The 23928-nt window shown below is 45.6% G+C and overlaps 1 protein-coding gene across 1 annotated transcript; it reads left to right on the top strand.

Annotated features, from left to right (window-relative positions):
- The first annotated feature begins 1521 nt into the window (after nt 1-1521).
- On the top strand, nt 1522-17270 carry Adgrf2 (adhesion G protein-coupled receptor F2). Its single transcript, XM_042672112.1, has 9 exons — nt 1522-1593; nt 4821-4863; nt 5424-5578; nt 7290-7523; nt 8582-9943; nt 13148-13189; nt 14727-14786; nt 15411-15487; nt 17232-17270. Exons 1-8 carry the CDS (start codon nt 1522-1524, stop codon nt 15456-15458), a joined length of 2016 nt encoding a protein of 671 aa, XP_042528046.1. The 3' UTR covers nt 15459-15487; nt 17232-17270.
- The last annotated feature ends 6658 nt before the right edge of the window (nt 17271-23928 follow it).

Here is a 23928-nt window from a genome sequence, read left to right as displayed (position 1 = left end):
CTTTTTGTCCCTCAGCTTTTATGCTTACAGCCAGCATTCTACCACTTGAGCCATAACTCCACTTCTGGTTCTTTGGTTAATGAAAGTCTCATGGACTTTGCTGTCTGGGTTGGCTACGAACCACCATCCACAGATCTCAGCCTCTTGAGTAGCTAGGATTATAGGCGTGAGTTATCAGAGCCTGGCTGTTCCTTAGTATTTTAGTAAAAAAAAAAAAAAAGATGTAGCATGTTCTCCTTGGCATATTTCAACTTGTGGAATTTCAGCGCTGGTATAAGGATTTCTTTGGATGTCAGTCACACCAAATGACTTTCAATTTTATAATTTGTTTAAGGTTGTGTATTCTTTAGAGATAAGCCTTTTCTGACATGGAACAGATGCTTGCGAAGTTTTTGGCTTAGGCTCCATGAAGCTACCTTTCAAACATTTGCTTAGGAAGCGAGAGTTATATTCCAGCCAGCCCTTGCTACCATGCTCACTGGACGCAGGGGAGTCAGAAGAAGGTGGTGGGGGTTTGTAGTCAAAACAGAGCCACATGCTTCCCATGGCACAAGTTTTCTTCTTCTAACCTTTCTGCCTTCAGAGAACAGGAACCAGTGCTAGTAGCTGTCCAATGTCAAAAAAAAAATCCCTTTTCCTATCTCCTCTTCCTCCTTTCCTCTTTCTTTATTGAGCGTATTTTGTGGGAATGTTTTAAGACGTGGTTTAGTTTTTTTTTTTTTTTTTTTTGGGTCCGTTCGTGGGGCCTGGACTCTGGGCCTGGGCGCTGTCCCTCAGCTCTTCAGCTCAAGGAGAGCACTCTACCACTTGAGCCACAGCGCCACTTCCGGCTTTTTTCTTTTTTTGCTTATGTGGTTTTTTTGTGCTGAGGAATCGAACCCAGGGCCTCAGGCATGCAAGGCAAGCACTCTACTACTGAGCCACCTTCCCAGCCCCTGTGGTTTAGTTTTGGAACAGCGGATCAGCTCTGAAGTTATTCCCTACCTATGCAAATCCAGCCCCAGCCAGAAGGCCGAGAGAAGGAAAACAGGACATTCCCGGTGCTTCCATTCCTTCCAAAGAAACCTGTTACCCATGGGAGCCGCAGCGCATGTGCTACAGCCACCTACACGATTCTCAGCCTTACCTAAAACCCGCGGCCGCCATGCCTGCTTCCTGGGCTCAGGCTGTTATTGTGACAGCCTGGTAGGCAAGGTGAATCTGCCAAGCAGCAGGTTCAGTTGGAGGAAGTCCCACACTAGGAGTGACGGACATTCAAGCCAGGAGCAGAGGGGGAGGCATGGCCTGGACCCGGGGCCTCCAGTGTGGGCCAGCAGTGTACCCCGGGGAGCTCCTGGTAAAGTGGATGGCAAATTGAGGGACACTGCCTTTGGAGCAGATGGCTCCGAATGAAGGTAGACTCCCAGGCGGGCTGGGTCTGCCGTGGCCTGATGCCGTCCCTATCCAAGCTTCAGATTGCAAGCATTTTCCTTTCGTTGATTGTCTTTTAGAGACGCGAGCACCTCCGTGGTGAGGACGACGATGAGCCCCGCCATTCTGCTGTCCTGCTTGCTGTGTCTTCTGCCCATCGAGTCCTGCAGGACATTATGCCAGGTGAGAGGAGGGGCCGAGGAGAGGGGGTGGGCAGAGCAGGGATAGCAGGATCCGTCACTTAACCAGCGGTGTTGCCTGGAAGCCCAAGGGAAGGAGAATGTGGTGGTTGCATGGCCAGATTGGCCAGGAGAGTGAACAACAACAGCAAACAAACAGACAAACACAAACAATTTCAGGAAAAAGCTCTCAATTACTTTCCCATCATCCCCTCCCCCTTATCCAGTTGTACATCATTAAGTTCGGAGGCCCGACTGGCGCTGAACTGATTTAAGGCAATTGCCTCCCGTGTCCTCAGGTAGTGGAGCTTCTCGTTGCTCATAACAGGGATAATGTTACTTACTTCAAATGTAGATGTGGCCAAGGTGCCGGTGGCTCACACCTGTAATCCTGGCTACTCAGGAGGCTGAGATCTGAGGCTCATAGTTTGAAGCCAGCCTAGGCAGGAAAGTCCGTGAGTCTCTTGTCTCCAACAAACGACTCAGAAAAAGCTGGAAGTGATGTTGTGGCTCAAGTAGTAGAGTGCTCGCCTTGAGCAAAAAGAAGCTCAGGAGCAGTACCCAGGCCTCGAGTTCAAGTCCACGACCAGCACACACACACATACACACGTAGAGGTAGTGAGGGTAACCATGGAGACTGGGGTATGTTAAAGGCATTTCGTGGGCAGTACTGAAAATGGTGTGGCACAATGAAGCTGTCTCCCGCCCCAAATGCAAACGTTCATTGAGGATCCTGTTTGTGAACACTTGGAATGGACTAGAAGGAGTAATGGGGGACTTGGAGATGATCTATGGTTAAGCAAAGTTGAATTGGGGTGGAGTTGGTTGCATGTGGCAATGAGCCTCATGGCTCTTTCTAGAATATCCTTTCTCACACTGTAAGTCTTTTTTAGCTTCTCTCTTAAGTCATGTATGTAAAATAGATTGTGGGGGAATAGTGGCAGAGAGAGAGAGAGAGAGAGAGAGCAAGAGAGAGAGCAAGAGAGAGAGAGAGAGAGAGAGGATATAGAAGTATTTTGAACCAGGTGTCTGTGGCTCACACCTATAATCCTAACTGCTCAGGGTGCCGAAATCTGAGGATTGCTGTTAAAAGTGTCAAGGCAGGAAAATCCATGAGACTCTATCCCGAATTAACTACCCAACAAAGAAGAAGCAGAACTGTAACTCAAGTGGTAGAGCACTAGCCTCGACCAAAATAAACTCAGGTTCAGCACCCAGGCTTTGAGTTCCAGCCCCAGGACTGGAACCGAAAAGCATTTTGGGCATCTTTAGAAGGGAGTATTAGTATCGGACCACAAGATTGAGGAGGGAGCTTTGTGGCTAACTGGTGAAGCTCTGCTCCCTACTTTGTGATAGAGAGACTGGGCTGGTGTTCACAGGACACACCTGATTGCTGAGTTACAGGCCAGTGCGAGAGCCCGCCTGTCTCTAGATTCTCAGCTTCTTGCTTTTCTCATTTTGCTATTTTCCTTCCTTCCTTCTTTCCTTCCTTCCTTCCTTCCTTCCTTCCTTCCTTCCTTCCTTCCTTCCTTCCTTCCTTCCTTCCTTCCTTCCTTCCTTCCTTCCTTCCTTCCTCTCTCTCTCTCTCTCTCTCTCTCTCTCTTTCTTTTTTTTTTGTCAGTCATGGGGCATGGGCACTGTCCCTGAGATCTTCAGCTCAAAGCTAGTGTTCTACCACTTGAGCCACTGTGCCACTTCCGGTTTTCTGGTGATTAATTGGAGATAAGGGTCTCATGGACTTTCCTGCCCAGGCTGGCTTTGAACTTCGATCCTCAGATCTCAGCCTCCTGAGTAGCTAGGATGACAGGTGTGAGGCACCGGCGCCTGGCTGGGAGTCCTTTTCTTAAGTTTTCCAAATAATGTTTTGTTTATCTACCAAGTAGTTTGCCTTTGGCCGGGAATATTCTCATAGCCCCCCTTCTCCACTCATGCAGAGATATCTGGTTTTGGGGGGAAGATAGAACCCTCAGGAGAGACATTGTGTCAGAGACATCCCAACCTCACATCACAGTTCGGTGCTATTGTTCCTTCCCATTCTATCTATTTTTTTTTGTCACCTACATTTTTTTCTACAAGAGAGATGTGGACTCAGACTGTGCCTGAGAAGGCTGGGTTTGTTTTTCTTGATTTCCGGGGAATCTCACCTTACCAGAAAGATTCCATCCTTCCTTTCCTTGGCACTTGGTGCAAGCTTGCTGAAGCCGCACTGCTGGGCACAGCCCTTCTCCTGACTCCCTACGCACCAGGCAACCCAGCAGGTTCAGCGGGTTACTGGTTTGTCATTCTCTTTATTCACAAAACAAGGCCGTTGGTGTCCGAAGCTAAAGGGGCCCGATCTGGATGCCACCCTAGAGATGTCCAGTGGAATCAAATATATGCTTTGGGAAATTAGCTGGGAAGAAGTGAATCAGGTTCTTCACTTACAGCAGTTTTCCCATAATTTATCAATAAGACACGTGGCCTCCTGCATGTGTGCCTAATTAATCTGTTGTTGGAGTTTGCTTAATGGGCCCAGAATAATGGAAAGTTGACTTTTAATCACATTTGTCATAGTGTATTAGTAAAAAGGCCATGACCCTATCAGGATGTGTTGGAGTATTTTGAGGAAGACTGTATTTCCTTCCACACTATAGACCGAGTTCTAAGCTTATAGAAGGTTCTGGCACGTCCTTCGCATTACTCATTTCTCAAGGTTAGTTTTCTTATCTGTAAAGTAAAGGAGTTGGACTTATAGAACTCTGTAAAAATATTATTTTAGCTTTCTTATGTTTAGTGGAAGAACTTTTAGCTCTTCAGTTTTATATCATAAGGTTTTCTTTTCTTGACTGTGAAATGAAAGATTATTGTACATCAGTCATTTCAAGGATATTCTGTTCCATGAATACTCAATAAAACCTTCTTGAACTTTGGTGAGACCAATGCTCTCTTCCGAGAGAGAGAGGGGGGGGAGGAAGGGAGGGGGGAGAGGGAGGTAGGAAGGGGGTAGGGGAGGGGGAGGGGGAGGGGGGAGGGGGAGAGGGAGAGGGAGAGGGAGAGGGAGGAGGGAGAGGGAGGGGGGAGGAAGAGTGTGTATGCACAGAGGAGGGCAGGTGAAGGGAACGTGGGATCATGGAATCATATTTCATATTTTGGCTTTTGGAAGCCAAGGTGGGACCACTGGTGAATTGTTGGTGACTAATTTGAACATGTTGATGATTGATTTCGATATGAATGTTGTTGTTCTCTCTCTAGGCCACCAGCAAAAGCAAAGAGAAGGTGCCTAACAGGCTACACGGTATGTTGGCAACCATTGATACCCGCACAGCCAGGTCTCACTGTCGTGGCTGTGAGGCCTGCTCATTCACATCCCGCTGACCCATGATGTAGCAGATACTCCCCCTTAAGGGCTTGCCTTTGCCCTGATTTGTTTTCCTTACACTGAATTGTGTCTTTGGCTCCGGCCTTGCCCCTCTCGGCTGCTAGCATCCTCTGCTCCATCCTGACCGGAGACTTCCTTGCCGTAACTCTTTTATGTTGAGTGAAATCACACCAGGGCAGTGGTTGGAATCAGTCTCTGAGAAAGTTTTGGAGCTGACGGCTCTCTAGAGACCATGAAGAACAATAGAGCCAGAGGTTCTAGAGCTGACCTAGAACACAGGCTGTGGGCCTGAGTGAGACACACTGAATCGAGCTGTGGAAATCTTTCCACGCCCTTTCACCAGGGTGGTCTGCTTTTCTCTGTGTCACACCCTGCAGCTCAGAATAAGATTGTGTTGGACGGAGGAGGATGCTGAAATGCCTGCTGTCTAGAGTTCAGACTTCCCCTTCTGACACGGATGACTTTTGTTTTCTCAGTTGCGTGTGATGGAATCTGTGTGGAGGAAAATGCCCACTGCAGTCAGCTTTGCCCTCCAGGGATTGAGGGAAATATGGGGTTTGTATGCAGGACAAAGACATGGCACAAAATCACAGATACCTGCCGGACCCTGAATGCCTTCAACATCTTTGAGGTAACACCCATTCCCTCACAACGTGGATTCTTATGGGGGCGCTGTGTGCAGAGCAGCCAATCAAATTGTCCTGAGTTAAGGAGAGGTGGAACATGAGGTTGAATACACAGATACCTAACATCCTCATGCTTCTAACTGTGGGCCTCTGAGAGTTCATACTTCTATTCCCCACACCCTTGCACGACATGGAGGAAGTTGATATTATATTTAGGTTATAGCTAGGAGAGATACTCAGAGTTGTCACAGTCAACTTCTTTATCTTCATTTTAGGCTCTTTAATACCCCCAAATTGATGTGTGTGTGTCTCTGAGTGTGAGTGCACATGCACACGCGTGTGTCAGTACTGGGGTTGGAACTCAGGGCCTAGGCACGGTCCCTTACCTTATTCATTCAAGGCTGGTACTTTATCACTTGAGCTACTGCTCCACTTCTGGTTTTTTTGCTTGTTAATTGGAGATAAGAATCTCAATAACTTTTGTGCTATGGGTTGGTTTCAAACTATGATCATCAGATCTCAGCCTCCTAAGTAGCTATGATTACAAGCGTGAGCCACTGATGCCTGGCTTTCATTCTCTGAATTGTTGATACTGAGAGTATATAATTTGGGTCCCATACCAGAACTAGCACATCAGAGTCTATATCCTATCAGGATTTCCTGTTGATTTCTGTTCTCACTAAAACAAGAAAGGCAAGCTGATCTAAAGGGTAGGATTAAATTGTCACAAATATGTTCCTCAAACTATAATATTTTTATACGTACTCAAGCAATTACATATGTATTGAATTAAATTATAATAAAACCAGGGCAATTGCTCTTTCATTCCCATTTGGCTTCTTTTTCTGCTTTTGGCATGGACTGACTTTTTCAGGTTTAGCTCTTGTTTTCCTTCGCAGGAGTCTGTTTGGCCTTTCTTTTGTTTTAACATTCTCATCCTGTTTTTGTTTTTGTTTTGTGTGTGTGTGTGTGTATGGCTCTGAGGGTATTTAATATTTTTATACCAGAAATCTATCACATAATTTCAAAATACTGACCAGCTCTAACACCCTGGGAATCTGGAAGCATGCACCTAGAGATTCACATGTAATGTGTCTTATTGCTTAAATGCTCTAAAGCTAGCTTTCAAAATGCTAAATAAAGTGTATTCTGTCTGCTGTCGACTCTAGATTTCATTCTGTTCTTCTGGTGTAGGGGATGGCCAAGACAAGTACGCATAACTTTGAGAAAAGTTCCCAGGGGCTACCTCAGAGGCCTAGGGCTGAGCACGCCCCCTAGGGGGTGGCATGCCCACCATCCACCCAGGGACAGACTTCCTTCAGGCCTGGGAAGGGGCTTGGGTGTTGTGTAGGGAATTCATGTGTCCCTGCATAAGACAGACATGCACTAAGGAGACACAGTGCTGTCTGAAATGGAATGATAAAGATGACACTTGACGTCTGGGAGAGTGGGTTCAGCAGTAGGCAGTTGAAAAGTTGGGACTTTTAGTTTTTTGCTCCACATACCAGTAGGTCATTTGGAAGGGAGGACTTTTTTTCTTTGCTCCATATACCTTGTCATGGGTCAAACTATTCCATCCAAGGTGTGATTTTGGAAATGAGAATCAAAAATCCAATCTGCAATTGTGTAATAAAGCTGTTCTAAATTTTAGCCAGAGTGCTTTCTCTTGGGTGCACATGATACAGTGAAGATTCCTTTGTTTTGGTTCTTTCTTAGGAGGAATTACAGGCAGTTCAGGAATTTGAAGCAAGGACAAAGGTAGATGAGTTTCCTAGGAAATACGAGACCATAGCAGAGAAGCTGTTGCAGAAGTGCCCTGAGGATTTGTCTTGTGTCACGAGAACCATCCAGCATTCTCCCCAGTTACCGGGAAACATCGCTGTCATTGTGCAGCTGTTACACAACATATCAATGGAGCTAATGGCAAATGTGAATGAGGCAAAGATGCAGGTAAGAGACCCTGCATGAGCTCATGGGGGGCTCTCCACCTGGGAAGGGAATTCTGAGTAGTTGGAGCATCTGGTGAGCTTGTTGGGAGCTGAAGACTGTTTTCTCACCTCATTGTTCCCAATGCCTACATAGCAAGTACTCAATAAACTTTTATCGAAGAAGAAACCAGTAAGCAAAAGGAAAAAGCGAGCACAGAGTGCATATTTGGTACTGCAGTAGGCACCGGCCTGTGCTTTTACTGTTTTAGCTACTGCAGTCCTCTAAGAAACACTGTAGGTCCTGCAGAGAGAAAGATGTCTCACTTTTATTTGTGAGTCTGAATAAGTGGCTGAGGTGACAACCAGCTGAAGGCAAAGCAAATACGACCCCAGGAACTAGAGAGTACACAACGGGACTGGATCCACTTCTCATGTTTGTTGGTTTGTTTGTTTTGGTTGGTTGTAGGGCTTGAACTCTGGGCCTGGGCGCTGAACCTCAGCTCTTCAGCTCAAGGCTAGCACTCTACCACTTGAGCTACAGCACCACTTCCAGTTTTCCAAGGGGTTTATTGGAAATAAGAGTCTCACGGCCTTTCCTGCCCCGGCTGGCTTTGAACTGTGATCCTCAGATCTCAGCCTCGGGTCACAGAATTCCAGTTTCCTATGTTTCTGTACAGGGTCCTGCGAGGCATTTGGGATCTAACACAGTGGGCTCCATGACAGGGTAGGAAGTTGCTTGTGCTTGCAGGGTGAAGGGCATGTGGCGATGGACTGAGCAGAAGCCTCCCGGGAAGGCATCCTACGAGAGGAGGAGAGCCCAGGAGGGCACGTCCCCTGTGGCTTTATCTGCGTGCACAGCTGACTGTGCATGCCAGGCACCTGGGGAGCCAAGTAAAAGGCGGATTCTGATTTCTGAAGTCTCGGGTGGGGCCTGAGGTGGCCCATGTCTAAGACGTTCTCAGGGAATTCCTCCTAGTCCAACTGCTGCTTGGAGACTGCGTGTTGTAAAAGTGCGGCTGGAATAGCTTGGAAGCTCCATTAGTGCTGAGCATGATTAATAACTGTCATTCTCATTGGCAGAGTTACAGCACCATGGCCAACCACATTCTTGACAGCAAAAGCATCTTGAACTGGACCTTCATTCCCGACAGAAATAGCAGCTCCATCCTGCTCCATTCAGTCAATTCCTTCGCAAGAAAGCTATTGCTCAACAAACATCCCATTGACGTGGCGCGCGCCTTCATTCATACCACGGGTGCCATCCTCTCTGGACACCATGCCAGAAGGAATCTCAGCTTTGCAATGAGAGTTAATGACACCAGCAGGGAAGTCACAGGGAAGGTCTTGATCAGTAAAGAAGATCTTCAAAGAGTGCCTTCCCCCTCTCAGATCATCAGCATTGCGTTTCCAACTCTGGGGGCTATCTTGGAAGCCAGCCTATTGGAAAATGTCACCGTGAATGGGCTTGTCTTATCTGTCATTTTGCCCCAGGAGCTGAAAAGGATCTCTCTGATTTTTGAAAAGATCAGAAGTTCAGAGGAAAGGAAGACACAGTGTGTTGGCTGGCATTCCTTGGAGAGCAGATGGGACCAGCAGGCCTGCGAAAGGATTCAAGAAAACTCCCAGCAAGTCATTTGCCGGTGTTGGCCAAACAAATTATTTACCTCTTTTTCTATTCTTATGTCACCTCACCCCTTAGAGAACCCAATTCTGATGTATATCACATACATCGGCCTGGGCATTTCGATTTGCAGCTTGGGCATTTGCCTGACCATTGAAGCCCTGGTCTGGACTCAAGTGACCAAGACAGAGATTTCTTATTTGCGCCACGTGTGCATTGCTAACATTGCAGCCACCTTGCTGATGGCCGATGTGTGGTTCATCGTGGCTTCCTTCCTCAGTGGTCCAATCAAACACCACAGCGGATGCGTGGCGGCAACGTTTTTCGTTCACTTCTTTTACCTTTCTGTGTTTTTCTGGATGCTGGCCAAAGCGCTCCTTATCCTCTATGGGATTTTGATCGTGTTCCATACATTGCCCAAGTCCGTCCTGGTGGCGTTTCTCTTTTCAGTGGGTTACGGATGTCCTCTGGTCATTGCTGTCATCACAGTGGCTGTCACTGAGCCTGGCAATGGCTACCTACGGCTTCACGTCTGCTGGCTGAACTGGGACCTGACCAAGGCCCTCCTGGCCTTCGTGGTCCCGGCGCTGGCCATTGTGGTGGTAAACCTGGTCACTGTCATGCTGGTGATCATCAAGACCCAGAGAGTGGCCATGGGCAGTTCCATGTTCCAGGAAGTGAGAGCCGTCATGAGGATCAGCAAGAACATTGCCATCCTCACCCCACTCCTGGGCCTGACGTGGGGGTTCGGCATCGCCGTGGCCATCGACGGGAGCTCCCTGGCCTTCCACATCGTCTTCTCCTTGCTTAACGCATTCCAGGTGAGTCTCAGTGCTCCCATGAAGTCCAAAACCCGCGCCCTCAGATTTCCCCATAAGAGACAGCGAGAATGTTTTCATTCATCCTAATGGCTGCGTAGAATTCCATCATGTGTGTATTTACCACATTTAGGAAATCCATTCATCTGTGGTAGGGCATCTGGGCTGTTTCTGTAAGCTGACCATTGTGAACTGTGCTATAGTGAACATGGGTGTGCAGATACCTTCGTTAGATCTTGACATTCAGTCTCTCAGATAAACACCCAGGCCTGTATTGCTGGACCTGAGAGTAACTCTATGCTTATTTATGTATCTTTTTGAGGAATCTTCATACTGGTCTCCATACTGGTTGTGCTAGTTTATACCCCATTGACAGTATCTTAGGGTTACTTTTGCCCACGTACTTGGCAGTGTTTGTTGCTGGAAAAATGTGACATTATCTTAGCAGGAGGGAACAGATAGGATGAGGGAGAATAATGGAAGGGGTGCTCCGATTAAGAAGCACTGGACATTTAGATGGACATATTAAACCTAATCCCATTATACAGACTTTTGAGGTTCAGCATGATAAACAAATGACCAAAAACCTTTGCAGTTTTGTAGGCTGTTTAACACCAATAAATACCAGAGCTTTATTGAAGCCTTTGCTCCCCCAAACAAACAATAAAATAGGCAGTGAGTGAGGAGGAAAGAAGTTCAAATTCCCAAAAGGCTCAGATTTCAATTCTGAGTGTCTCACTTACTGATAATGCATGGAGTTGGAGAACTTATTTAATATTTCAAGCATAGTTCCTTTATCCATAAACTGGGTATTATGCTGCCCAGATTATTGAGATGTTTGGAAAATGGAGTAAAATGGTGAATTGGGAAGCAATAAGTACTAAAATAACCTGAAAGTTAAAAATGGCTTCCCAATAGGCGGAGTTGTTACTATTTAGAAATTAAGCAGTACATTTCCCTCCAAAAGTTAGGTTTCAGGCTGCAGGTATTAAATTTTTATGATTTACCTCTGGCCACTTAGAAGTTTTAGTTATAATTGAAGATCAGCTTACTTTCACGAGACAAACTAGACAGGGAGGTGTTTGAGGCAGCTTCTTTTCTCCCTTAGTCATGCATCATTAATGTTCAGTTTCATATCTATACTTGCAACATTTTTATGCTAATCCGACTATATGGTTGCACAATATAAGGGTTAAAAAATATATATGCATATAATTACACAACTTGGTTTCTCCCAGAAAAATACCTGGAATTTTACTGTTTACTGCAAGTATATCTCTGTGATGTCTGCTTGCTATTCAATATTAATACTTTCCTTCAGGATTAAAGTTTTGTTTTCCAGTGTTTCTTTTCCTGCTACAGTATACTGATGAAGCAAGGTTTTCCTACATTTGATATCAAAAGTGTAGGTAGCCAATCATTGCAGAGAAAGCTTTTATTTTTGTAAAGTACTCTAAAACATTTCCTCTTTTTCCCCCCCTGAGTATGTGCAGTGGCCAACAAGACTATTTTCAAGTAATTGATTATGGAGATTTTAGGCACAGTATCTACTCACTTTTGATCTTTCAAATTTTAAATATAAATAATTTCATATTATAACAAATACTTTGATGTCTTGGAGAATAATGGCAATAATAGGAGCTTTCTCACATTTTTTTTTTTGGGGGGGGGTCCGGTCATGGGGTCTGAACTCTGGGCCTGGGTGCTGTCCCTCAGCTCTTCAGCTCAAGGCTAGCATTTTACCATTTGAGCCAGCGCCACTTCCAGCTTTTTTCTTTTTGCTTATGTGGTGCTGAGGAATCGAACCCAGGGCCTCATGCATGCCAGGCAAGTGCTCTACCACTGAGCCACCTTCCCAGCCCCTCACATTTTTAATCTATGCTCTTTTGTATTTCTAAAAAAAAAATGTATTGGTAGAGCTCTCAGTAATTGCCAAATCGTGTGTGTGTGTGTGTGTGTGTGTGTGTGTGTGTGTGTGTGTGTGTGTGTGTGTGTGTGTGTGTGTGTGTGTGTGTGTGTGTGTGTGTGTGTGTGTGTGTGTGTGTGTGTGTGTGTGTGTGTGTGCTGGTCCTGGGGCTTGAACTCAGGGTGCTGTCCCTAAGCTTTTTTGCTAGTTTAGTGCTTTACCACTTGAGCACAGCTCTACTTCCAGTAATTGCCAATTCTATATACATGGCTAGTCACTGATACAACTGATCCTGGGGCTTGAACTCAGGGTGCTGTTCCTGAGCTTTTTTGCTAGTTTAGTGCTTTACCACTTGAGCACAGCTCTACTTCCAGTAATTGCCAATTCTATATACATGGCTAGTCACTGATACAACTGAGGCCCCAAACCAGTCTTTTCTAATTTACAGCTCAGCATACCCCAGGTCTGTTCTCCATAAGCCCTCAGTGAACTCTGACCTTATTCCATAGCAGGCCCCTTTTTTTTCTCCCTTGGGGCGGTGGCGTTTTGTTCTGGACCGGGCTATGACCACTTGCATTTTGATATTTTGAGTACTTTCACCTGTCACAAAGGGATCAACTTGAAATTTCAACTCACTTTTGTCTTGAGTCTTGGCAAGGAGCGGGGTGAGGCTGATTGAGGAACTGGTGCCACAGGACCGTGAGAAGCAGAGACAAGCAGGGAGGCCTTGGCCGGGCGCACTGGAGCTGGCTTGCCTCTTCAGTCATTTTGTTAACACAGTCATCGTGAAAATCAAATTACATGGACTTACAACAGAGTAAATGAAAAACAAAGGCAAGCACCAGCTTCAGTTAGATTCCAATTTTGAATATATCCCTAGTGCCCCAAACTAGCTGCATCTTGATAACAATGATATTTCACGATCTATTTCAAAAATAACTCTTGCTCAAATTGGTTATTCGTTGGGGCAGCTCAAATGGGAGAGATCCTGCCTTCAAAGCATCGAGGCCTTGAGTTCAATCCCCAGGACAGCCAAAGAATAAAGATCCTACCATGTTCCAGTGTAAAGCAGGAACCTTGTTCTGTTTGTTTTCCTGAAGTATCTCAAGCATCTGAAACAGAGCCTTGTACGTGGAAGATGTTAAAGATTGTCACACGAATGACTTGAGCTGCTGTGACCTTCCAATGGGAAATTAAATATCGATTAAGACTGTTTTCTTCTTGCCCTCAATAGTAATGGCGTTTGCTATTGTTATCATCCTTTCCTAAATGGCTCTTCTTTTCTCTTCCATCTTTTACAGGGCTTCTTCATCCTGGTGTTTGGAATGATCCTGGACCCAAAGGTACCATATGTGAATTCTTCTCTTTTTTTCTGAACTTTTGGTACTTGCAGTGTCTGAGCTCTCTCTCCATTGTACCACAGTGCCTCCTGGCATTAGGAAAACGGCCCTTTCTGGTGTGGAAGAAAGAACTGTCAACTCAAATTACTCATTTTTTTCCTAGTCCTGGGGTCTGAACTCAGGGCTTAGGCACTGTCCCTGAGCTGCTTTTGCTCAAGACTAGCATTCTACCACTTGAGTCGCAGTGTCACTTCCAGCTTTTTTGTGTGTATATGGTACTGAGGAATTGAACCTAGGGCTTCATGCATGCTAGGCAAACACTCTACTGCTAATCCATAGTCCCAGCCCTCAAATTACTCAATTTTTATAAAATATACAGTAACAATACAAAAATAAACACTCATCCTCACTACTAAGTGGTGCTTTTAAAGAAATCTATCAGTGTTATTGTCAATATCAAAGTTTGTGAAAGAGGAATTTCCCCCCATGGTCCTTTCATTGTCTCCTGAGAATAATATGTCAACCTAGTGAAAATTATTCAGAGGTGGAAGAATAATAGTTTTGATATTTCTATCTACAGGTGGTCCTTAATTCACAAAAGTTCAAATTATGATAGTTTTGACTATGATGGTACCAAGGCAATATGCATTATATATGCATTCGTTCAAATTTTGACCTTTTCCTGGGTTTGTAATGTACATTAGGATGCCTGCTGACTAGGCTGGGCATGGGCAGCCACCCCTGGTCCAGGAGCAGCCATGAGACTGCAGTGGTAAACAGCTAGTACCATGAGCCATGGTGCTCAGTAGATTAGAAATGTTAGGTGCAGTTCTGACTTAGGATATTTTCCACTTACAATGGGCTGCCATCCCAGCATCAGTGGAAGAGCGTCTGCCTGAGCCTGGCACCACCTTTTTGGCAATTTCCATGTGAGTGAGTCCCAGAGCCCTCAAGTGGAGCACAGCGATAAAAGATGTTTTCCTTGCCTCTACTGGATTGTGGCAGAGAACAAAGTCACCATCCTGGCTGAAAGCACACGGAGAGCCTGAAGATATCACACAATTATATACCACAGGATTGTGCTTTTGTCACTCATAATATGATAATTAAGTGTTTGCAGGCAAAGCAGTAGCATTATCACTTAGCATACCAGTGTAAGGTGCATGAAATGAGCAGAGGATCCAAAGCTCTGGGTCTTTCTATCAGGGTGAAGCCTCTAATATTTTAAAATTAAACTCAAAAAATTGTCACAGGAGTATGCATGATGAATGGACAAAAATGTTGTATATACTAAAGATATGTATATATATATATATATATATATATATATATATATATATACACATATATTTGTGCCAGTCCTGTTGCTTGAACTTGGGACCAGGGTGGTATCCTTGATCACAGCTCTATTTCCACCTTTTTGGTGATTAATTGGAGAGAAAAGTCTCATAGATTTTCTTACTGAGATGGTTTTGAACCATGATCCTTAGATCTGAACCTCCTGAGAATTAATTCTTAATTCCCTTTGTTTAATATCTAGATAAGAGCTGCTATTAAGGGTCGAGTAGCTTCTATGAATTGGATCTCCCGAATATCAGAGGTAAAGGTCTCCTACTAACTCATATGATTCAAAGTTTCACAAGACAAATGCTAAGCCATCACTGTAGTACTTTGTGGTGTGGATTTTTCCTGAGCAAGTGTCTCCTTGAACTGTTCACACACTTTCTGGAGTTCGAGGTCCACATTCGAGGAGATGAAAGCAGGCTGCCGGGCTCTCAGAGGTGAGAGACCACGGGTTGGAGAATGGGTGATGAAAGACAAATGAGAGGGGCCGGGGAGTCTACGGATTCCTGGTCCACCGGGCAGGACCAGGGCCGGCCCAGGTATTCTTTATGACTCCATCCCTGGGTTGCAGAACTTGCAAGTATCCTGCTAACATCGCAATTTTCAAGAAGAGTCAGTTGCCATGATGATTTGACTCATCCACTCAAAGCCCCAAGGAGCTTCTTTAGGGAGAGAGGCCCAGGCTAGGCTAGGGGGGAGTCTCTTATGCCAGCCTGTTCTTATGTTGTTCACTATTCTAATATAAAGAGGAGAGGAGAGAGATGCAGTTTAAGGGTGACATGAATTGCTGCGGACATAATTCCTTGTGTTGTTTTGAGTCAGGAAGATAATTGCAACTGAACTAGTCATGATAAATACAATCATACTTTGTCTTCATCAGAGCTTTTCTTCTGAATTGACTTGTAAACCCACCAAAGGGCCAAGCTAATATCTCAGGCTTCATCCCTAACCTGAGAGGTGAGTATAAACCAGAGGTCTCCATGTATGTGATATATATATATTTATTTATTTATATTTATATGTGTGTGTGTGTATATGTGATATATATGTATATATGCCATTTCTTTAGAAAAAACAGCTACAATTTAATTGTAGTTAGAAAACTCTTCATAATTGAAAAGGTTCTCTGGTACAATTTATTCTCACTTGTTATGGTTAGAAGTTTGTATCTCCTTTCTTTCTTTTTACTGGTACCAAGGTTTGGAACTTAGATCTTACTCAGGACCAGTATTCTACCTCTTGAGTCGTGTTTCCAGTCAAGCTGTTTGCTGGTTATATGGGGGAAGGAATATCACCGATGTAACTATCCAGACTGGCTTCAAACCATGCTTCTCTGTATTTTCTTCTCCTGGGTAGCTAGGATTGTAGGCATTCAGCGCCACTGGCATTCAGCTATGTTCACTTTACTAAATCTGGGTCTTGGGGAAACTTTTTTGCTGTTCCTATAAAGCAATCAGGCATGTAAGAGAAGGCTATGAGCTGGCTTGGGTGGGTTTAAGGAAGCCAAGTCTAATGTCTTCGCTATTTCATTGTCCCCTCTTCTCATATCTCCTCTCTTGTTCTCCCCTTTCCCCCATATCCTTTATCATGTCAACATTTTCTCCAATTTTTTTTTTTTTTTTTGGCTAGTCCTGGGGTTTGAACCCAGCCTGGGCACTGTCCCTGAGCTTCTTTTGCTCAAGGATAGCACCCTATCACTTGAGCCACAGCGCCACTTCTGGCTTTTTTTATTTTTAATGTGGCACTGAGGAATCAAACCCTGGGCTTCATGCATGGTAGGCAAGCGCTCTACCACTGAGCCACATTCCCAGCCCCTCTCTAAATTTCTTACTATGGCCTCCTGCATTTTTCTAGCCTTACCAAGATGAAGAAATTCTGGCAAAATAGTATTTGTGAGAGGTCTTAGACATTGAAGTTTGTGTTTAAGGTAGATATTCATTTAAATTTACATTTAAAGGAGATGTTTATATTTGTGTTTAAGGTAGATGTTTATGTTTAAGGTAGAGTAGCACACAGAGAAACAAAATTAGAAAAGGGGGCTACAGGGGAAACACACTAAAAGACACGATGACAGAGGGAATGGGTGACTGAGAGCTGAGAAGAGAGCCAGTGAGACAGACATATGCAGACACACTCTTCCCATCATGTGTCTTCTGCTCCTCTAAGTCTAGAGAGAAGACATGAACAGAGAAGGAGACAGGACACACTCAGCAGAGACACCCATCAGCACAGGGAGACTCTCAGAGATGGAGATGGTGAGGGAACTCAGAGAAACGTGAATGAATCTGTGGAAATGACAATTTCCACAGTGCAAGATTCACACAGAGAAACAGAGATGCACTAGTGGTACCCTAGACATGCAGAGGGCGCCTCCTGCCCCCTCCTTGGAGCATCTGGGCTGCAGCAGCCTCTGGGACCTTCTGGAACAGCTCAGGATCTTCAGAGAAAAGTTCCACTTCAAAGGAAGTGGTCCAACTTAGAGAAAGACATAGTTGGTCACTGAGCACCGGTAGGCAATAGAGCAAGCCTGGATCCCGAGTTCCCTCGGAGCCTACAGGGAAGAGAGTGGTTCACCATCTGCCCGAGGGGCTCTGCCGAAGGCTTATTATTGTTCAGGAAAGAGCGAACTTATAATACAGCTGTGAAGTTTTGGGGCCTTGCTACTTGTTTATTGAAGGTATGATTCTTCTCTCCTTGACAGGGCCGTTCATTCCAGGAACGGTGAACCCAAGGAACCACGCGTGTATTCCTGTCTTCTTGCCTGCGGGAACTTTGAAGGAAGGCTCGCAACTTGGAGCCGATGGAGGAGGGGTGCAGTGTGGAAAGGGGGGCAGAGCGCTCCGTCCGAGGTGTTCCGTGCTGCTCACCATCTCTTGCCCATCAGCCGCAAATATGCTACCCTGGCTGTCCTCAAAAGAACAGGAGGAGCAGGATTTTATCCGTGCCTCCAGCTCTGTGCAGTTGGGTTTCATTGATCCTCAGGAAGTGAGCTCTGGCTTACTTTGGCAAGGTGACCTAGATAATCTAGCTGGATTCTGGGGGTTGAGATGGGAGGGGACCTCATGAATAGTTACCAGCAGCTGAGCCTGACTCTAAGTAGGTCACCATTGGCTCTTCTGATAAAAGAATTCCAACTGCCAGAGTAGTCTATGCCTTTGAAGTTCAATGGCTTAGACACTCAGCCCGGCTAGGACTTCAATGCAACTTCCCTGACCATGAACCAAGTGAAAGGCATAGAGCGTTTGAGCCAGAAAAGATGCCTATTTTGTTTTATTTGTTCTGAACTTTAGAAAAGGTTATCTTTAAGTAGAAGCACAAAGGAGTTGCCCTTTTGCAAAGCAGTTTCTGAACACAATCTATCTTGACCAATGTGAGATGCCTATTTTAAGGTAAGGTGAAAGGTTAGAGCTGTGTGAGTCACGAGGATTCAAGATGGAGCCGGAGGGAGGTAGGCTGTATTTGACTTTGTCTTCCAGACCATGTAGCAGCCCAGGGCCTTCTGCGCATACCTTCTGTCACCAACGAGATGTGTTTTGGAACCTGGGGCAGGGAGAGGGAGATATCCTATTTCAAGTACAGAGTCCCTCATTTTCTTAATGATGTATGTAAGTGAGTACAACATTCAAAGTAGGGCTCAGATGAAGCTGTGGGGGAGGAGAAGCCTTTACAAAGGCAGCTCAGAGGCAGCAGAAATCGAGGAGAGAGAGGCAGAGAGGCCATCTCTGACCACATGACCAGGAGGCCTGCATTGTTGCTGCTGTGTGCAGATGGGAAAGGGAGGCCCAAACCTGTGGTCAAGCAGTGTTTCTCTCTCTCTTCTTGTTTTTGCTGTAAAGAGTCTTCCTCTAGGTAGAGGAACTTGAAAAGACCATGTCATATTAATGATCAGAGTGGAGGGTAAAAAATTTCACCAACCAGAAGTGTTATCTCTGTTATTCTGCTGTTATCAGAACACAGCATTGCTCCTGCTTGGACAGCAAGAGAACCTTTCTCAGCAGACAGAAAATGGTTTTACCCGTACGGCCTTAGGGTCTCTTCGAGGGAGAGAGGTGGGATGGGCCTGGGCCTGGGCTTTCTCCCTGCAGAGGTTCAGGCTTGGAGAAATGTCAGTTGCCCACAGTTGATACACTGGAATGAGGATAGAATCTCCCAAAGCTAAATAGTTGGGCGATCGGAAGTCTGGACAAACTCTAGAGATGAAGGCTCATTTGACAGCTGAGAACTCTGAGCACGGGAGAAGCGGAGCCGCCTCTCTTTTGTTTTGCCTTGTGCATTGGGCAATCACGACTGGCATGGACACGGCTCTTCTCAGGCACACCCCCTGCCTGAAGGAGCGTGATGGAAGACACCTGCCTGCTCAGGGCTCAGAATGCACCGAGAAAGTTCCATGGAGTCTGCTGGAGACACTGCAGTGATGTGGGCGTCTCTCGAAGAAGCTGCGCCCTCTCTCTCCTACAGCCCAAACCCACGTGGCAACAGCCTGAATAATGTCCAGCAAGGGTGCAGACGAGTTTCATTTTGGTCAGTTCTTGAGAGATACACGTCCTGTGTCCTGCTTAGGCCTCACAGAGGAAGTGACCTGGGAAGGTAGTCTGAGGAGAAACAGGTGCTAATGAAGTCTGTGGCAGATGGATGGGTAGGATATCCACTTACTGTACAATCTTTCTTGGGAAAGCCATTTATAATTTCTTGGGCTTTGCTTTTCTCGTCTATAAATTGAGGACGAGAGAGCCTACCTCGTAAGATTATAGTTGAGATTAAGTGATTAAATATAGGTAAAGTATTTAGAGTAGCATGTGGGAATTATGGTTTTTTTTTTATGGTCCTGGAGCTTCAACTCTGGGCTTGGGTGCTGTCCCTAAGCTTTTATGTTCAAGGCTAGTGCTCTACCACTTGGGCCACAGCTCTACGTCTGGCTTTTTGTAGTTAATTGGAGATGAGAGTCTCATGGCTTTGAGCCATGATCCTCAGATCTCAGCCTCCGAAGTAGCTAGGATTACAGCATGAGCCACAGGTGCCTGCAACATTTAGGGACTATTAACTGCATTAAATATGAGGCGATTTTTTTTCTATTTGAGCACTTGTGACTATATGTGCACGTGCATGCGTGCACACACACATACACACACACACACACACACACACACACACACACAGAGCCTTGGCCCTGCATGTGAGTTTGGTTGTTCATGGGAGCCAGTTAGCTGACATCTTTTTTAAAATTTAGCTTTTATTTATGTACTTTTCTGTAGTGTTTGGATTTGACTTTAGGGTTTACATTTGCAGCAGCTGCCACTTGAACCATGCCCCTAATACTATTTTTGGCATTAGTTATTTTAAGCAGGGGCTTGCATTTATACCCAACCTGTATGAGCTGAGATCTTCCTAGTTATACTCCACTCAGCTGGGTTGGTAGCTGGATGTTACCAGCTTTGTACTGGTTGAGATGGGGCTGGGGGTCTCGTGAGCTATTTTTGCCCTGTCTGCCCTTGAACTATCTTCTTCCTGATTTCCATTTCTCATAAAAGCTGGAATTACAGGTGTCAATCACCACAGCCAGCCAGTTAGTTAATCTACTTCCAAATAAAAGGACTAAGTGTTTTATTTGGTCTGTTTGACATCGGGGTCCTCAAACAGCAAAATCTGATGATCTTCCCGTTGAATGAGCCTTGTTTTTGTTGATTTCTTTTTAATTAGTGTAAATTAATTGGACAAAGGAATTTCCTTCTGATATGTGCATACATGCATAGAATGGACTTTGGTAAAATCCATCCTCTCTATATTACTTTATCTTATGCTCCATTCTCTTTTCCTTTCCTTCTTAGGAGTTTTTAATGGGTTGTATTATGGACAGTTTTCATGTAGACATATGATTTATTTCTCTTGTCAGGTATCTACATGATTTGTTCTATATCATACACTTTTATTGCCCTCTCTCTTTCCCCTCTACTCAAGCTGCCGGTCCCACCTCAAACTATTTCCCCTCCACAATCACGGTGTCTTCTTCTTTGGGTCTCGATTGTACACAGGAGGGAACGTGCAGTCTTTGTCTTTCTGAGCCTGACCTCCCTTTCTTGACAAGGTATCCCCAGTTCCAGCCACTTCCCAGAAAATGACATGGTTTTATTCTTGGTGGCTGGAGAACACTCTGCTGTACATACATCCCACATTTTCTTCATCCAGACATGGGTTGTGGAGCTCCTGGGCTGGTTCCATGCCTTCGCTGTGGGATGGGACCTTTATCCATCATGATGTATGAATCCCTACTTGGGAATTATAAGAACATACATCATAGGCTCCGTTTTTTTGGCTCACATTTCAAAGCTGGCTTCATTGTTTCTCCTTCTGTCTGGGAACTCTTCCCTTCTGGTCAAACCAGAAGTGCGATTCCCTTGAGAAATTTCTTATTTACAAATAAGGCCACTCACTTTGCATCGGTATTTATTGTGTGCCATTGCTTGTTTCCTTTGGTCTTCTGTGTGTATGTATGTATTGTTTTTCTTTCCTAGCTAGGGTTGTGAACCTTTAGGAAAAAAGTTTACTTACTTCTGGGACTTACCAAGTTAACACTTGCACCTTCATAGGGACTGAATAAGGTGTCATGTACATAGACTATGTGCAGCAAATAAGTTCAATAAAAGATTACATAACTACTCAAGACTGGTTTTTCCAAATCTGTAATGACCCAGTACTTAACTAGTGACCTAGATGGAACTGACCTATTTTCCACACACGTTGACCCTCCTGGCTGAAAATTGTGTGACCAGCCTCCCTCTTCCTTCATCCACCTTCCCCTCACCATTTCCCCTGGTGACATCCCAGTGAGTGTTTTTATTAGACCCTGGGGGATGGAAGGCACCAGAATGAGGATGAGTGGGACTCTGTGTGTGTGTGTGTGTGTGTGTGTGTGTGTGTGTGTGTGTGAACAGAATGATTCCCACCGACTGCACTGGCTGAAGTCACGTCACGTAGCTTCCCACAGGAGAGAGTGTGCCTTCTGGGTCGGCATTACTCACTCCCACGGGAAGGTTCTTTGGCATGTTCCAGGCATGAATACCTCAGGGGGCCAGTTAGTGATGAGATCATGATTCATTGCTCCGTTTCTCAGTTCGCTTTCTCCAAGTTCACCACTGGTACTAGCAAAAGGCCATCGTAAGTTCTGGGACCCATCATCCACAATCGGGGCGCACCGTGGCATCTGCTCTCTCTTATCCTAATTACGTGGGCGCGGGTGCAACCCGCAGTCTCATGCAATCGTCCGAGATAAAAAATGAAGAATCAAAGGACAAACAAGTGACTCACTTTAATAGATTTGCTTCAGACAAGAGAAACCTGTAATTTCTCTTGGGCAGGCTTGACAGGCCCACGGTGGGATGAATCACACTCTTACACAAGTCTCAGAGCCGGGGCAGCTTCCGCGCTGTCAGAGTAGCTTCTTACCACAGCCAGTTGGTTCTCACTGGGTCCTCCTGAGCTCCCTGCTCTAGAGATGGGTCCTGGTCGTTGAAGGGAGCCTGGGGTGTGAGTGTGGCCACGGTGATGGTGGGCAGGGTGGTGGGGCCTGCTCTCCATACTGACCTCCCGGCTGGATGACCCTATGTCTCTGGGCTTCTAGATCTGCTTCCTGGACACCGTGAGTACCTAGCCCACACTAGCTGGACGCTGTGAGTGCGTAGCCCACACCAGCCTCTTTGCTTCGGGAAGAGAGGAGTCTTTCTGTACTTAGTTGCGGGGGGGGGGGGGGGGAATGTATGGTTTATGATGGGATAGTCGGCCATGCTTGATTTTTATTTTTATTTTTTTGCAAGATCCTTCTCACCATTTAGAAATGGGCTAGCTCAAAGCTGGAGGATTTCCTAAATCATTTTTCTTTTTGGTTTCCTTCCCATTTGTTGTTCTTCGTGGGCTCATCTGCTATGCAGGCTTAAATCGCTCACGCTTAGGAGTGCAAATGCAAGACAACCTGTCCCGCAGTTAGACTTTGTCCTTGCTCTGTCCTCTGTCCTGGCAAATTAAACTCCTTTCTTCTGGATGGAATTGAATGCAAAGCGAGAGTTAAAAGTAAATTCTCTTTTAGTGATATTGACGAAACTGTCTTTATAATGATGAATAAGAAAACATTTCTTTGGAACCAGGTACACTGAGTTCATGGGTAGGGTTGGGGAGATGGGGTAGAATAACGGAGAGGTGACATGATCCAAAGACATTGTGCTAAGAAAATGACATGTGGAACCAACTACTTAAGAACAATAAAATGAAAAACCAGAAGAAAAGATTTCTTCCAGTTATTCTCAAATTCCGTTTCAAGGGCAGCGCTCTGGTCTTGAGAGGTTGGCGTGTGTGCTGTGTGGATGGCTATGCCGCTTGGACTTTGAACCCTGGTGGGACCTCTAGTGCAGTCCCATTGGGTGTTGTTGTTTTCCTTCTCTTTTCTGGTACTTCGGGGGGCAGAACAGTTGCTGGCTTTATCAGTTTATTTTTTACTGCTATTTGAGAGGAGTCAGGATAGCTGGTGACATGTCAGCATGGGACTGTCGAGACCTATCACAACTAGAATCCTGAGAGGCATCTCAGAAAAGATCCTGAGCTACAAAGAGCTGGCTGCAAGCCAAAGAGGAGATAATATGTTTCTAAAGTCTCTAATATTTATTTTTCTCCTCTGTGTTCCATTTAAAGTACCCCCTCTACAGCGAAGGAAAGCCGCAGAGAGCGACTTCTATTATGCCTTCTATTATGGAGGCCTAAGAAGTTCTGGGTGGTAAACGCATCCACAATTCATTTAGCCATCTGATCTTATAATCGGAGTTCTCATTACACCACTGGAGTGGAGTGTGGTGATGGAATGAAGCCTAGAGGGCCCCCTGCACACGTGCACACACACAACTCTGGATCACCTTGTTCTCAAGTCCCTCGCCCTTCTTTAACCCTCAGTTCACCTTTCAGGATGTCATGCCCATAAGACAAGAAGCATGTGTGAGTGACTCACAGCCCGCATGGCTCACAGAGCACGGGGAAGGGCGGGCGGGGCGGGGGGGGGGTGGGGGGGCTACCTCTCACCCTGTGGTGTGGATCGGTGGAGAAGAACATACTCTTTAAAAGTGCTCCCTTTGCTGACAAATATCCCCAGGCTGTCACTGTAAGGCGTTGACATTGGGAAGTGTGAGAGTCCGCATTCCCTGCAGTCCTTCTGCATTGACTGCACTTGCAGTTCTGGGCTCACCTCTTCTTGTTTGTTTTTTTCCTGGGAGTCCCAATGCCAGCTCTGGCCCAGCATGCTCAGCTGAGTTGGGAGTGCCCCTCCCCTGCGTGAGTCATCTGAGAATTCCATCCAACACGCGCAGAAATCAACAAAACCCAGGCAGGCTGACTGCAGCTTTGAACCCCTGCTCATTCACACG

This window comes from Dipodomys spectabilis, unplaced genomic scaffold, assembly GCF_019054845.1.
Source record: "Dipodomys spectabilis isolate Male_0828 unplaced genomic scaffold, ASM1905484v1 ptg000669l, whole genome shotgun sequence".
Classification (NCBI taxonomy): domain Eukaryota; kingdom Metazoa; phylum Chordata; class Mammalia; order Rodentia; family Heteromyidae; genus Dipodomys; species Dipodomys spectabilis.
This window is presented reverse-complemented; position numbering and strand designations above follow the sequence as displayed.

Bases quoted from the DNA above. Each gene is read 5' to 3' on its own strand.
- Adgrf2 (XM_042672112.1), top strand. From the start codon at position 1,522: ATGAGCCCCGCCATTCTGCTGTCCTGCTTGCTGTGTCTTCTGCCCATC. The intron at 1,594-4,820 runs GTGAGAGGAGGG...TTCTCTCTCTAG, and splicing joins CCTGCAGGACATTATGCCAG to GCCACCAGCAAAAGCAAAGA. The intron at 9,944-13,147 runs GTGAGTCTCAGT...CATCTTTTACAG, and splicing joins CCTTGCTTAACGCATTCCAG to GGCTTCTTCATCCTGGTGTT.